Raw genomic sequence first — 16,334 nt, forward strand, 5'->3', positions numbered from 1 at the left:
CAGTTCCAAAGAAACTGTACAATATCAGGTTCAAACTGGACTTTGTGCAAAAGGTTCTGACGTTTTGCATCTGCCACTGAAATGTGAGTTATTGTATAATATGAAAATACAGTAAACAGATGATAAGCAACATCTTACGTGAATACTATTTTTGGTTATAAGCACAATGCTAAATGATAGTATTCTTCATTCAAAAGCCTTGCACATCCATCTAGCCTGGAGCAATTGACTTGAGAAATTCACAAAATAGACAATGGGCCATATTTATTCATTTTTTTTTTTAAATAGCCTCTGTATTTTGCAAAATTGATTTTTCTTTTTTTCCTTCTTCTCTCTCTCTCTTTTTTTTTTTCTCCCTCTCTTGTGGATTATGTGTAACTCGAGCATTTTAAAACCTTATCCTAAATGCATGCAACCAGTAGAGTTTTTCTATAGGTTTTATGGGGACTTAGAACAGAAATTGGCTAGTTCGACTTTTCAGTATTGGAGAAATACATTCAGAACTAGATTGAATTCCAGTAGAAGATGTGGATATTATCCTGTCTACTCAGTTTTGTCAGTGGGATTATCTTAGCCTTTTTTAGGTTGATTTCTCAAGCATCTTAAAGGTAATCTACAAAGGCAAGTAATTGGACTGCAATACTTTTTGCTTTTTTTGATGATGAAAGGCCAAGAATATTTGTGTTTTGCAATCTTGGTGTTATTGTCTGCATATTTATTATTAGAAGTTACTACACAAAACTGAACATCAGTTACTGATTTCCTGTACACTTCTAGTTAACCTCAACTGTGAAGTAAAAGGTATTAACTTAAACTACCATGAGGTCATTGTTTCTCTTCCTTTTTATATGATTAATAAAATAATAAAAGCTATTGGCAATCATCTGCCCTGGAATTCAGGAAATAAATATAGTTATATTCAACTCGCCAAATTATGTTTGCTTGTTTACTGTGGCAGAATGGCAGGGACAAACTAGCATCTTAGACTTTTTGGATCCACGCGTCCTCCACAATGTATGCATTAAGTGTTTGGACTGAAATTAGGAAATCTGTTTTGTTTCTGTGCTGGTCTACCAAAAAGAATAGCTTGAAAGCAAATTGGTCTTGTCTAAAAGACTGACTTTACGTTATTTCCTTCAACCACATTTTACCCTAGATAAACATTAGCAGCCTAAAGCAATTGAGAGTGATGTCACCTCTGCAAATCCTGGAGTCTCTCCAGGCCATTCCAGGTACAGAATTCATAATCTTTTAAAGAATGGTGGCAGATGAGTACCTATGGGGATCCCAAATGGCACATGAAGTGTATGGGAATGACAGCAGCATTCTTTAGGGCCCTGTGTGGGCAGCCTGCCAGCCTGCCAGGACTTGAGTTAGGTATGCTGTCGGTCACTGCTGCCCAGGTAGGGTCAAATAATGCTCTTCCCTAATCATTGTATCGCTTTCCTTATCTTTCTTTTCCTTCCCATCCCTTCTCCAAGTTCATCAAGGAGAATCAACTCACTAACAGAATGTGAGAAATTTATTCCCGATCCATGCTATTTAATCAGCATTACCTGTTTATAAAGAAAGAAAATGGACATTTACTTTAGTTTTGAACTAATAATCAAAAATGCCTGATGAGCGCAATGGTGCTAACTGCCATCCAAATGCAGAGCTGGACGATGATCTCTTCTCCATTGAGTCCTAGACTTATTAACAGAGCACAATTCTGAAGGTTACAGAATTATCGACAATGACTAATGCATATGTACAGAGGATCTCCATTGTGTTGTTTGGTGGCAGGTGACAAGAGGGAGCTCTTTTTCTCATATTTTCTCATGCTTACCCAGTCTAAATTTTTCCTTCTCAACTATAAACTCAGTTATCTGAAAGATCTGTAAAATGTAGGCATACCTGCTGTACCCACATGCCCACTTCTCTACAACAAAACCTTCCAACAATACCACAATAAACTGACCAAAATACCAATGTCCAAGGAAAGGTATTCTTTAATGTTCATTTGGTATTCTTCTCTTCTAGAAAAGAAAATTCCTGCTTTATTAGAATTGCAGAGACAGTTGCTAGATTTAAGTGCTAGTGCTGTTGCTTCTAGTTACAGTGGAAATCATAATAAATGTGCTTTGAGCCAAACATCGACTTATCAACTTTTACAATTAATCTTCTTATTAAAAGAGATTCTCAGGGATTAAGGAGTATAGTAAGTTAGTGCATGAATTTTCCATTATCCTGGTTCGAATCCAAAATAACAGGTGTAATAAAATGAATTTCAGCATCCATCACTATGGGGTTTTATCTACCCCACCAAAACTGCTTCATAGTCTCTTTGCTAGGAAGAGGTCCAGGACTGCAGCAGTCCAGGCATGTTACTAAACAGTACGGAAATGGAAAAGAGGAGGTTTGGGCGAGGCTTGTTTCTAAGTATCAGTTTCAGCAGCTTTTGTAAGACTGAGCACATAGCCTTGTTTTGAAACAAGTGGGAGAAATGGGGCATAAATAGGGAAGGGGGATTTCTTAGGAAAGTCAGGCTGTTCTTTGAACTGCTCAGGAGTGCTCATTTCCAGAGCAGTGGTTGGGCTTAATGATGTTCACGGATAGTCAAGAAAGGTTTTTAGTGTGACAATATGACAAATGATCCCTGACTACGTGAGGATGACTATTTAGGTGGATTCATTTCAGAGCACATGTTTGAAATGCCTTTGAAGAGATTTTCCTTGAAAACTTGCTCCTGATTCTTTGTATCAATACCAGAGATGAGAGAGTGAGGGTGAAGAAGCAGAAGGAAAGGTTAACCTTGACAGGTGCCTGCCTAAATACACTGACCAAGCAAAAGCTGTCATCCATAGTGAAATCACGGCATTTACAGATACGGGATTTCATCAGCCATATTTTAGGCCTTGCTGCATGTTCTGGAGTGACCTGGTAGCTACAAGTGCAGTCAGGGAACAGCTTGACCATGTCAGTGTGGTGACAGTGTCTAGACAGTGTCTACCAGTTTTGCCCTCTCAGGTAACCTAGGCAAAGTCTTTGAAATTGGTCTGAAGTGATTTGTTCATGGTTGCATAGAAAGTCCATGAGAGAGCCAAGAACCAAACAAAGAACCTCAGCGTTCCCATTCGGCATTTTGAGCAAAAAAAATATCCTCCCTGACTGAGCTATTGTCCTGTTACAATAACATTGACTTAATGAACAATGGGGATGACAAGGAGCCTATGGGGGCTTTATGTGGTGTGATTTCCACCTGAGATAATGGGACCAAAATGCTGGCAAATCTGTGAATGAGGGAGTTAGGGAGCTGAGTGGCTGAGGAACAGACTGTTTCCGTGACAGCACACTGCTCCAAAATCTAACTGATCTGCATTTAATAGCTTGTAAGGTCTTTGGAATAAGGACTGCACACAGTGAAGGCCTCAACTGGTGTTTGCACTAGGGCTCCTCGGAGCTTTTCCAATGCAAATAAAGAATCATACATCCAGTTTAGGCCATGCAGTTATACTTAAATAGAAATGTCAGAGTGGAGTAAATGATTATCCTTTTCAGTATGCTGGGACATGCACCATAAAAAGTTGTTCTTGTGTAGCAAATACCAAAATATTCTCCATATATCCAGATAAAAACAGTTTGCAGTAATGTATGCTCACTTTTTATAAATGAATCTACTTTCTAGGTAATACTTAAGAAAGTAAAGATTAAATGCAAAAGAATACACATAATCTTTTAGTCAGATTCCTTGTTTTGATTTTTAGATATTTCAGTATCAAAACTTTACAGATATTTTTTATCAGTTCAATACATATTTATCGTTACTGTGCAAGTTCTAGGACGATTATTTTACAATTTCATTGTGCATAGATCATTGCGTAAGTTTCAAATTAAGTGATTTTCCATGCCAATATTTGATCTCAGAATATGAATCTCTGTTGGCATTAAGACTGGCCATACATTATCTTCACGGAAAGCTGACCTTTATTTTCTAATAAATCATCATAGGATGCAAGTCTAGCAGTTGTTTCATTTGCTTTTTTAATTAACAGTTTCCAGCATAAAGCAACAGACAGTAGTAGGTTTATGTCAGAAATGCATGTGTTACTTTATGGGCAGGAAGTAAGTTTTTAAAAAGTAAAATAAAATAAATGTTAATTTTAATGATAGTGGATCAAATCCTAATATTAAACTATCTGGTAAGGCAAGCCCTACCAAAATAAATAACTGCTTGTCTTTGAATTAACCAAATATTGCCGCATCAGAGCCCAGAAAATAATTGCAGTCAGTATCTATGCAGGTGCTATACATTGGCTCAACACTGAAATGCAATGACAAAGATGCAGCATAACAGATGCTATTTTATATTTTGGAGCTGAAATACAGTCACCCTTCCCCAGTCATGTATATACAGATTTCTGGGTAGCAGAAAGATCAGGTGACTGACTTGATCCATGAAGACCTTTACTCAGACGACAGGAAATATGGTCAGTTCTTGGGTCTTCTGACATCCAGTCTTGTATTCCTTATTTCTTCTTTTGTCTTACTCTGTATATTTTGGGGCCCATGAAAATATTTCAACATGTTGTCTTTGGTGGTAACACAGCGCTGTGCAAACAAAAGAAATATTCTGTTCTCTTACAAAATGCTTTGTGCTCCTTCACTACACAGTTTGGAGGTACTGCCAATTTTAATGGAAAAATTTGAGGAATATCAGCCCAAAGGATGGCTTTTTCTTCTGCCGTTTTTTAAGCCTATTTTAAATTCATACTGTTATGTAATGAAAAACCTTCAGTTCCTTCTTCTTCCAATGACATTCTATGCTTGCTTTAGATTTAGTTAGTGATCATGAAGAATGTCCTGAAAATTACGTCTTGTAATATGATATCATTTAATCGATTTCTAGCATTCCTGCCCATCTTTCAACAGGTTAGTCAATTGGGCAAAGTCAATCTGGAAGTGGCTGTGTCATCTTCAGTTTACCAAGTCTGGCTTCTATTCCCTGCACACCAGCTTCCAAGGAAATCTGCTAATCCTGAGGGTGGTTTCTTCCTTCCTCAGTACCAACAGAAGAACAAACTGACAATATCTCACCTGCACTGGTGGATAAGAATGAGAGAGCAGGACTTTTTTCCCCCCATGATGCACAGTTGCCATCCCTCTAAAGTGACAAGTAAACATCAAACAGTTCAAAGATTTGAAGGAGATAAACTTTCAAACATTCGTTTATTGAAAAAAACCCAATATCCTAGAGTTGCAAGACAGCATTAAAATGTGAGAAAACAGGATTACTACTACTTTCTTATTGTGGACCAGCCAGGTCTAGAACAAATATGTATATAACAGATATCTCAAGACAGAAGTTTCTAAACTGCTTGTAAAATCTCAGCATGGGTGAGGTAGATATGCAGCTGGTTTTGGTGGCAAGTATGGGCTAGCAAGTGACTAACTCAGAAGAGCATGTCCTGATAATTTACATGCCTGTGACCCAGCTCTTTTTGCGGGTACTGAAAATTCACAGGTTTCTGTTCCCTAGTCTTCCTAATTAGGCCCATGGACAGGTTTCACTCTACAGAGCAAGCCTATCATTTGCTTAAATTTCTTGAGTTTGGTACAAAGGATTCCTTGGGTGATAATCTTCCACATATGATATAAGGGATTTTTTTTTCTTTTGTAAAGAAGAAACAGGAAATAAATACATTTATAACCAATATAACTAACCAGAATATGGAGCACCATGCTGTAAATTGTCATCATGGTTTCAAAAAGCAGGCCATATAACAACTTAAGATGATAAAGAGCGCCTTGTTGCAAAATTTCAGTTCTTGATGCTGAGTCAGTTGCTGCCCTCTTGTAAAGGGAAGGATTGGATACATTACTGTTATTTATTACTTGTACTGTTGAAGTAGAGTCCCATCCAAAGACCAAAATCACACAAAGATAGATGCTTAACAAACTGTAGGATGTGTCCAACCTCTCCAGTAGTCTTTCTTTATACAAATAACCTCAAGTAATTAATGAACTCTTTTCAGATCTTTGAAAAATGAAAATTGGGTAATAATTTAAGCAGGCTTCTTCAGGGACTGAATTTTATTAAACCTTGTCTTTGTTGCAGGCTAGACTTTTTCTATGAGACATCCCATTTATTACTTTCACTAACTACAATCAGCTAGCAAAGGGTTGAAAAAACTCTTTATTAATTCTAAGGGAAGAGGTTGTTGAGCTTGAAGGCATTTGAGCTAGATTGGCTTTCCATGGCAAGACTGGGACATCCTCTCCTGGAAGAAATACAGATTGGTTGAGCCAAAGGCTTGAAAGATACAGTGTCATAGTGGTCCCTGTATAATATCTACCCTTTTTGTTGCTTTCTATGGTCATTAGTCTACATGAAGAATTGATTCAGCTCAGGAGGATTCTCAAGGTCATTAAAAATATATTTTTTAAAATAATACAGTACTACCAAAGGAAGCCTGGGTTCAATTACTTGATGAAGAATCTAAATGTATTGCACTCGCACACAGGTCTCTGCTGACTAGATGTGCTTGAAATGTATCTTGTCATAGCACAATATAAACTGAAGTTTAAATGTAAATGCTTCAAATTTCTTTGAATCCTTGTACATATTTATGTGTTTCTGATTCTGACTGAGAGGATTTAATAAAGTCACTCCAAAAACTGTGCCTCTCTATATTCTGAAATACTTTTCTATACAGTCTTTTTTTTTTAATTTTTACTGGATTTTGAGTGAGGGAAGCTGACAATGTTTTAGATGATAAATGAAAAATGGGGAAATCATTTTTTGGAGATTTTCTCATGATTTAAAGGGGACATGATGAAGGAATCTGATTGTTCAATTATAAACACCTGTTTCATGTTTATTCATATTTTCCTATTAGGAAGAGTGGAATCATGCTTCTTCTCTTTATTGCCTGTCTGAAGAAACAGAATGACCTCCTTTTTCCTTCTGGGCACAAGTAAGACATATTCCCTGCAAACTCTTCCATAAGGGCTAAAAGATTTAAAATATCATTTAGATATCAATGACATCAGGTCGCTGAGAGAGACAAGCTTCTGACAAGGATTTACTTTTCATTAGAAAGATCTCCATGAGCTACTGTAGAAGAGTCTTGATCCGAAACAGTGTATTTTATGTAATATCCTGCTTTGTGGGAACTGGCTGATGACCTTTCTGACCTCAAAACAGTTCACAGGGCTGGGGGAGCTTCAGTCAGCTCACTTTTCCCTGCAATTTTCAGGATTGTTTCTATCAATCATCAGTATTAGCTCATGAGCTCTTTAAAACATAGAAGGTTGCTCTTTTTGTTGCTATAATTGATTATTATTGTAGCCTCAGACATGTTTCCTAAAGCTTTTTTCTGACAGTACTGCCAATAGCACTTTTAAGTCCCAGTCATTAAGAAAACTGGGCAGTGGCCTTGGTACCGCCATTACCTGGTACACATGCCTGAAGTCTTACGGCCCATGGAGGAGAATTCTTACATTAAGCTACCCATCTTTTGCATTTATATACTCTGAAAATCCAGAAATCAAATCCAACAGGCATGCATTCAGACTAATATAAACCAAAGGTGATAATTTGCCCTCAGATACCCACTTGTCCATCGCTTTCAGGAAGAAGCTAATTCATGTGTACCTGAGGACCAGATATGGCCTGAACCTTGACTTCCCTAACGGACATTGACAGGCTGAAAAAAATCAATTTGCCATCTGCTGAGCGAAGAGAGAAGCGGCGTACCAGCTGCTATACCAGTCAGAGGCTTTCCACCTTATCCTCTGCTCAGGTCTGAGGGAGTTCTGAGGTCCTTTCTGTTACCATTAGGAGTGTAGCCTTTTATATGATGTGCTCACAAAGCAAATTAGATGACACAAGTTTTTATCACCATTAAAATACAATGGAAAGAAAAACGCGGAGCCACTGAAGTACCTGCTAAGCTCTACCACCTGCAGTACTCATTGCATGCAACCTCTTTGAACATTACTGATTCAGATTGCAGTACAGAACGCTTCTCTTCAGATCATCCTATAAAATGGCTGCACAGATTGCTGGTACCATATGACCAAACAGTAAAAATAAATCGTAATTTTGTGGGCCTAAACTATCACCCTGCCTGCTTGACTTTTCTTCTTCTCTGCCTACTCACTTGATTCCTAATTTATACAATTCATCTGTCCTCGCTGAGCCAACCAGATTCTAACATGAATTAGGGAGGTCCAATTGTTTTTGCTATTTAATTTCCAACACATGTTAAAGCCTTCCTGAGAACTGCAATACTGTCTTATTAAAGCTTATCATGTAATTTTAATAACCATCTTTTTTGGCTAGCACAGGAACAAGAAGATAAGACTCTTGGAATGTTTAAATCAGTGTTTTACTGACCATGAAAGACATTATCTGTGAAACAATCAGTAATTAGCTCACATATCTCCTTCCATGCAAGAGAAGCCAGCTGTACATGATAAATGTGAACTGTATAACTGTTTAACATTAAGCTTTGAATTGGATCTGCTGAGATACATCTAGTGCTTTTTGGTCAAAGATTTCTGGCTTAGAATTCAGGACCTTTATACTTTACTACGTACTACACACTCAACATCACCCAGCATAGGTAGCACACCACTGTAGAATTATGTAAGTGTGTTTACCAATTACAAAGTCATTTGCCTACTTTTAATTCCATTGCAATTGTTCTTAAACTGCACTAGAAGTGATATGAGCAGCAGTGCTACCTCATTTTAGTTTGAGTTTGAGAAGTGCAGAAGCAAAGGTTCCTATTTGGTTCAAATCAGAAGAGAGGGAGAAATTCACCCTTATTACAAACACTTCTTAGATAGTTTTCTCTTGTCTTCTTATTGTTTCTTCTACAGTATTCCTACCTCCTCCCAGAAGGGGAGCTGGATACAGCCTGGCTGAGATGCATGCAAGAGAAGTAATATTTGCAAATGCTGCCTCTCTGTTTCCTATGAGTGGTGTCATGGCTGTGTTACAGCAAGAGAAGCATATCAAAATTTTTTTAATTTGTAAGTCAGGTGTCTTTCTTTATACTTTCAAAGGGAGAAGCTTATAAGGAAACCTTAAAATCCATAAAATACCCTGTGTGGAGAAACAGAAGAACAGATGCCCAAAAGGCAAAATAATATTCTGATAAAACCAAAAACAAAGCACAGTTTCAGTAATGTCTTCCAGTGCAGGTTAATCATCACATCATAGATTGCCTATGGCAATTCTAAAAAATTTACTTCAATTTGGAAAAGGTGACGACAGCTCTTCTACGTGTTATGTAAGCACCCCTTGCCTTTCAGCTTACTCCTTAAGATATTCCTGGATTCAGCTGTATGCCCTGTCATACTAGCTACCATTTGTTTTATACCTCAGCCTACAGATTCTGTTCCACTTACACAAGTGCTAATAAATGTGGCTTTGATAGGAATCACACTGTCATGAACAAGATCAGAACTGGGGGAAAAGATGAAATATATATAGGAAACTCCATATAATTTCTGATTTCTATTTCTACACTCTCGCCTAAAGGAGAAAAGGTTCCATTTGAGATTCATAATAAAGAGTGAATTTCTGGAAGAGTGAAAGCATTTAAGCTAAAATGTGTACTTTTCGGAATGTGTACAGCTCAAGATATCTCAGTGATGCATTCTGAGGAGAGAGTGCATGACTCTGGTGCAGTTTGAGACTTTAGAAATAACGGCTGCAACGTTTTCTTGATGTTGTATTGTTATGTGTAATGATCAAATGACTTGGAAAATAATCAGGATAAAGTGGTCAAACAAGTATAGAGCTACAGACTCACTTTTATTTCACTTCCTAGAATGCCTGTTGCTACTTATTTCATATATTTAGAAATTATATACATATATCATAACAAACATTAGTTGAGCAAAAAGTTTGGGCAGTCTTATAGCCCTGAAAATTTGTTAATCTGAAATTTTATCATGCTTAAGGTTTAACAATTTCTTTTTTTTTGGAAGACCAGATAAAGTTACCACCAACAGGAAGGTCACAGCCTTGTGTCTGTAAACCAGCTTCTCTACCAAGGAGGAAGGTAAGGCAAAAATGGATATTTGAGTGCCAGAGTCAGAGCATAGCACATGACAAAGAGCAGGGAGGATCACCACAAGCCAATGCAGTAAAGAACAAAGGAAGGGTTATGCTAGCCATAAGCAGATGGTCTACACTTGCCTCTTTGATCAGATTCATAAATCTGGGTCCAAAACGCCACGGCTTGTGTCTGTGGCACTGCAGGGAGCTGACAGTCATTTGGGAGGCACGCTGGGAGGCCACTGCTACCATGTAAACAGCATCGTACATCAGAGCTGCTTCAGTCTGCATGAAAAAACAGAAAGGCTTTCTTTAATGAACATCTTTGTGCCCTGTCCTTGCTTTCCTCTACTGAGAACCATCCCCAGGCTGTTCTTGTGGCGCTTGCAGGATTGCTTTCCTCCCCAGTGGCAGGTCCTATTTTCCAAGGAAATCAACCCCATCGAGCACCTGTTCATCATGTCTAAGTGTCTGCTGCCCTTGAGGACTGCGGCTTTTGGCACAGATGGGTGGGGTGGCCCCAGCAGGCTTTGGTTTGGGCAGCTCCCTTCCAAACCTTGGATGCCGTTGTAGCAGGAGTGACTTGTCCTTTCGAGGTAGCTATTTCAAGATGGACTCATATATCTAACTTCCAGTAGCCTGTGGCAGGACAGATAAATACAGTTCTAACATACCTAAATATTACTAAAATTCAGCTGGCTCCTGGTTGTGTGTCCGTGTTTTTTGGAATGGGTTTCTTTGTTTAAAACCATGCCCAATAAGCTTCATATTGAGAGACAGCACACCCTTTATCACTGTGAAGTTTTGGAAAATGTCACCTTTACCTGTGTTGTGCTTCAGTGCTCTCATGCGTAAGATGGGAATGGCCATGTTTCACTTAATGCACAGGGATGTTGTAAAATGAAGTGCTTACATTTCTTGTAAAGCTACTGAATAAGCAGTATGCTGGCTCCTTAAAATAAAACAGGTACTAATGCAGCAGATGAGAAACTGGATTCATTCATATGAACTGCAAAACTAATCCATTTTTTATTCCTTTCTCATGCAGTCCCTTTGGGAAATTAATAGATTTGGTTCTTTGTCTGTTTCATTTACCTAAGTAAATTACAACAGCATCAGTCTTATCAGCATTGGAGGTTTTTGCTGATAATCAAATGTGATCTGAATTTATCAGCTAATCTTAATATACTGCAGATAAGGAATCGCTCTTGACACACTGGTGAGGATCTGCACAAAACAATGTTCCCACAATCAGAGCAAATTGAAAATGTTATAAATGGTGAGACAAGCAGAAGACAATAACAGCTGTTCTGAGTGCCAAGTATCTTAAAACAGATTCTTGTTCCAAACAGATGTGGTGACTGATCCAAAATCCCTCAAAGTCAGTGGAAAGATTTCCCATTAATGTCCACAGACTTCAGATCAGTTTCTGTGTTAGACTGGGGACATGTCCATTCAGGACTGAATTCTACTAGTTGCACTGGAGTCCCAGCCTACTGGTATCCCAGGCTTAGAGACTCTGGAGATATCTAGTCAAAATACTCAGGGCAGATCTCATTTTGCATTCCTATTTGGGACCACCAATGCTGCTAGCTGATAATATGGTGCATCCAACGTTGTTTATATGTCAGCAGCATTGCCACACTAGGATGGTCATATCTCGGGCTGGTGTAACTCAGTCTCCCCTCATCCTGTTGTGCAGCAATTGGGAGGCTGTATTACCTCCCTTAGCCTTTTATTTCTCCTCTCAGTGTGGGTCTGTTTTAGGGCTTGGGGTTGTGTGGAGGAACAAAAGGTCACCTCATTTTCTGAAGTGAACTACCTCTAGGATTATGGCTGGGTTTAAGCCTAAGAAGAAAAACACCAAGAGTTAGTTTTGGAATTTCTTTCTGATTTTGGTATTCTATTTAAACGGTTGTGGAGAAATCTGAAGGTCTTATTAGAAGCTATACGTCTGTGTGTGATTTGGGCAAAAAGTGGGATGTGAATTCAAAATTCTGGTTGTGCAAAACAGGTCATGCCCTGCCAGTCTCCCACAGTTTGAGACCAGGGCAAATTATACAGTATGAACCAGGAAGGAGAGATCCTGCATTAACAATAGGATGTGTTATCCTGATTTCCTGATAATGTGCAGCTTGTCATAGCCTTACTGTCTACTGAAATATAGCAGTATTGCAGCTCTCTATCAAACTGAATAAGCAGAATATGAATATTTAAATGATCAGAACTGACCAGGAAGATGTCTTCGTGATGCTCATGCTGTTTCAGAGCATCAAGGGTAATAAGAGATCACGGACATGCAAAGGAGGTGATAGGAGTCTAGTAAGAACTTTGTTCTTCCTAAAAACCCCAGTCTTACAGTCAGGTGAATGAAGGTGAATAGCTATGTATGAAGAGCTACCCTTGCATGTCTTGGTTATTTACATGAGAAGTTCCCCAAGAGAGTTTCCCCCACTGCTTTGCCTATCACTGAGTACACTGGGACTGCTCACATGAGCTACTTTTTCCAAAATGCTAGAGATAACAGACATAATGCATTACTCCTCAGGATGTTAGGTCGTTTCAAAATTTCCCCTGCAATCATCTGCAATAAAATCTATTTCATATCACCTCTAACTCTATTCAGTACATAAGACACATTATCTTATAATGCAAAAAAATGGCAACCCTCCACCCCTCCAATACTGAATGGAGTCACCCAGTCCATGTAATTGTATCCATTCTTTCCTTTGGTTCTTGGGGGAGTGGTGGGGAGGAAATCCTAATTTTCTGGCTTGAAGATACCTTTCATTTTTCTTTAAATTATATCTTAAAAGCCGGATTTGCTGTAGATGATGGAAATGAAGAGCAAAGGCACTTTTCCAATTTAAAAATGCTATTACTTGTCCACATGTACAATATCTTTCCCTGCAGGTTATAAATCCTATACCTGCTCTGGAAGTTTTTATTTCCTGTTATGTTCTTCCCTCCATCCAGAACATTATTAGAGAAACAAGGCAGCAGTATATACATATGACAACAAAAAGATGAATAGCATTAGCTGGACGGCAGCCTGACAGAGAAGCTTGTTACTCATCTCTTCAGCTGCATGTGTTTGGTCACATAGGCAAGTATGACATAGGCTAACGGACCATGTGTACTGGTATGCAGAAGCAGGTAAGAGGAAGTCTGTCTGTGTGTGCTGCTTCAGCATTTGCACAATGAAATAAAACAGTAATGGGATCAGTTCACACGTGCTGGCATGGCATTGCAAAGTGCACTGTAGGCACCAGTTATCACTGCATTGCTGCAGCTATTCACTTACTGTCATCATGCCATCAAGGAGGCCGGTCTCCGGTTTCGGCGGTGCCTGCAAACGCTCCATAGACCATTTCTCAATCACTGATGAAACTTGTGGGTTTTCGACGTTGAGTAGGCGAAACCCTGTCATATTTACTCCGCTGTATCTGTAGGGTTCCAGGTCTAATGCAAATAGATCCTAAATCATCATTAAGAAAGCAAACAAAACCAGATGTAGCATTTTTAAAGCAAAACTTTGGGAAGTTCCAATTAAGCCAAAAATTGCATTTGGTTTTCAAACCAAAGCTTAAGTGTGTTTTTTTTCCCCTCATGAACCCTCCTCTTGCCCACAAAGGCTAGTCATAACTACTTCGGTTATAAATTGGAATAAACCACAGCTGTGGGAAATCTATGACAAACCAAATATCTGCTTTGTCAGAATATAAAAATCGGTTCCCCATAACAACACTATTTTGCAACCAAGCTGCATAACAGGATCTGATTTTAATTTATGTCAGTCCTCTAATAATGTTACAGCTCTGACAACCCAATGTGAAGGATTAGTTGGGCAATGTTAAGCTTACTTCTCAACTCTAGGAAGGGAAATTCCAAGAGATGTTGAGAGTGGGGCATTTTTACTACTTACAATCCTGACTTTTCTCCTGCCTTGACTGATTCAGGTAACTTGTTGCCAGGATGTCTAATGGACATGTCAGCCCAGTGCACAGTAACTCCACGTGCTTTAGTTGCTCGATGTTTACAGGGCAGGAAAACAATGGATGTTCTCAATGATATAATTGCATGACACATTCCACAGCTGTATTTGTCAAGCAGTGGAAATACTATAATGATTTTTTGAAGCCAGAAGGCTTCTTTTCAAACCAATTTTCCGCCAATCCCAGCAGGCCAGTAAAATGACAAATGTTTGGGTCATGGTGTAATAACACGATTACCATCAAAATGTCGACATTTACAATACCACAGTGCATAGATACAACCAACACTGGTTGTTCTAATATACAATCCACACTACCTCATGCATATGGTTGTTGATTTGCTGTTATTGTATAAAAGTGTAATGCCCACAGTAAATTTAAAATTTTTCTTTATGTTAAAATGGGCTTTCTCTTCTTTTCTGTCTTTCTGGTACAGAATGCAAATGGATCTCAAGAATAGATTGAGCTATAGTTATATATAGTATATACATTTAAATACACAGGAATAATGTGTGTGAAATAGTTATTCATATATTTGTGCCATAAAAGAAAATTTAGAGCTTGTCTTTTACTATACACCTTAAAATTTCCCAAGTGATGCTACACATATGTGGTTTTGGTTTTATGAGTAAATAAAACACTTTAGCTATGAACGTTATTTGTCAGATACCCACTATTACAAAGCACACATCTTAGATATAGCAGCCTCTGACTTATTGTCAAAGCACCCCAACTGTCTTCTTTTTGTGTTGTGCTCAACAAAACCAGCTTAGGGAGACTAGGTCAATGCAATGGAGCATGGCAGTCTTCAACCTGCTAAAAATTAGATGATGCTTTTGGAGTCAGGTAGGGACTCCTGAGTGTGAGCTTACACACTGTGCTGGATGGGGGCCTCACTACACCATCTGCAGAACTGCACGGGGCACCTGGCCCAGAGCATTTGAACTCAAAATGATTAATTATTTTGTTTTATTCTGATCCACCTAATCTAATAGCTTCTCTCTAAGTGCTGTACTGCAAGTGATTTTCATTGTATTAAATGGTTTGCCATCCTCACAAAATAGTGACTCCTGATACACTAATGTTTACTCATTCTCCAGGGGTTTTCCTGAATAACGGCAACCCAAATCTCAGAGGAGAAGTGAAAGTTTTTAGTTGTCTTTTCTGCAACACAGAAAATTCACCCCCAAACTTCAGTGTTTCTTACCAGTGTTGTAAAAAAGTAGTGGTAGTATTCTGTCATCATTCCCATGGAGAGAATCTGTTGAAAGAGACTAAAATGTGAATGTACTTAACACTGGATGCTTTCAGTTTACTGCACAGTCTTTTGAAAAGCATGGACTAATTTGGAACAATGTTATAGGTTATAAAAACTTTAGTACAATAAAATTTACATTTTAATTCAGGAGTGAAAAATATCATATTTTAGTTAAATGATGTTTTTATCACTTGTGCTCAGGAAAGAGATTAAAGATTGCAAAAGTTCCAGGACAAGAAAAATGACTAGAGATAACGAGGAGCTGATTTTTAAAAAAGTGAAATTGTTTAGCCTGCAGTTGAGAAGTGTTAAAAAGGAATTTACTAACAGACAAGGGAATTTATAGTGAAAAGTTCTTAGACATTTTTTTTCATTCTACATTATCATGTGATAACAAGACACTTGGTGAGTGCTCACTGAAGTAAACCAGAAAAAACAGCAAGAAGAAAGCTTCTTTAAATGCCTTTTCTTCCACCTGGGGAATTCAGTTCTGCAGGAGGTTGTCAAAACAAGCAATAAGAATGGATTTCTTGAATCTCCTTGAATATACTTGCACAGAGTCACACCTTTTGAAGCTATGCAAGTTAAGGCAGTGTTTCTAGCATAAGGATGATATTTAAACACATATTGACTTGTCCACCTTTTGGCAGAAAGGGGAGAAGTTCTCCTCCTACCTCTCAGGTTAGGTGGGGGCCTTATGGGACCTTCTAGAGAAACAAGTGTTTTTCCTTCAGGGCACACCTGAAAATTGGTGGCGTACCACTTGGAAATGCTTGTGTAAAACTCCCCTGTCTGTTTGTAAGGGGGTGTTCTTTAGTCTCAGATCAGTATCACCTCCCCTTGTCACCGTGTCTACATGCACCACTGCTGTGATTCGAACATTTTGCCCTTCCTGCGACTCTGTGATCAGGACAAGGAATTGTGAGCTAGGTAACTAGTGACAAATTTATTATCAACATAGTAACACAGACAAAGATGAAGTGTTATTCAGTCTTGATCGCAGTAAAATAAGCACGTGTTACAAACA

At 38.4% G+C, this 16,334-nt stretch overlaps 1 protein-coding gene across 6 annotated transcripts in view; it reads right to left on the reverse strand.

Moving 5' to 3' along the window:
* GRIK1 (glutamate ionotropic receptor kainate type subunit 1) overlaps nucleotides 1-16,334 on the reverse strand; it is a 168,911-nt gene that overhangs the window by 44,944 nt on the left and 107,633 nt on the right. For all 6 annotated transcript variants that reach the window (XM_064523944.1, XM_064523959.1, XM_064523981.1 and 3 more), the window contains exons 5-7: nucleotides 15,257-15,310; nucleotides 13,359-13,532; nucleotides 10,196-10,339 (exon numbers count right to left, since the gene is read on the reverse strand). In XM_064523944.1, coding sequence (XP_064380014.1) covers nucleotides 10,196-10,339; nucleotides 13,359-13,532; nucleotides 15,257-15,310 — 372 coding nt within the window. The remainder of the gene's footprint in view (nucleotides 1-10,195; nucleotides 10,340-13,358; nucleotides 13,533-15,256; nucleotides 15,311-16,334) is intronic.

Source organism: Dromaius novaehollandiae, chromosome 1, assembly GCF_036370855.1.
Source record: "Dromaius novaehollandiae isolate bDroNov1 chromosome 1, bDroNov1.hap1, whole genome shotgun sequence".
Taxonomy (NCBI): domain Eukaryota; kingdom Metazoa; phylum Chordata; class Aves; order Casuariiformes; family Dromaiidae; genus Dromaius; species Dromaius novaehollandiae.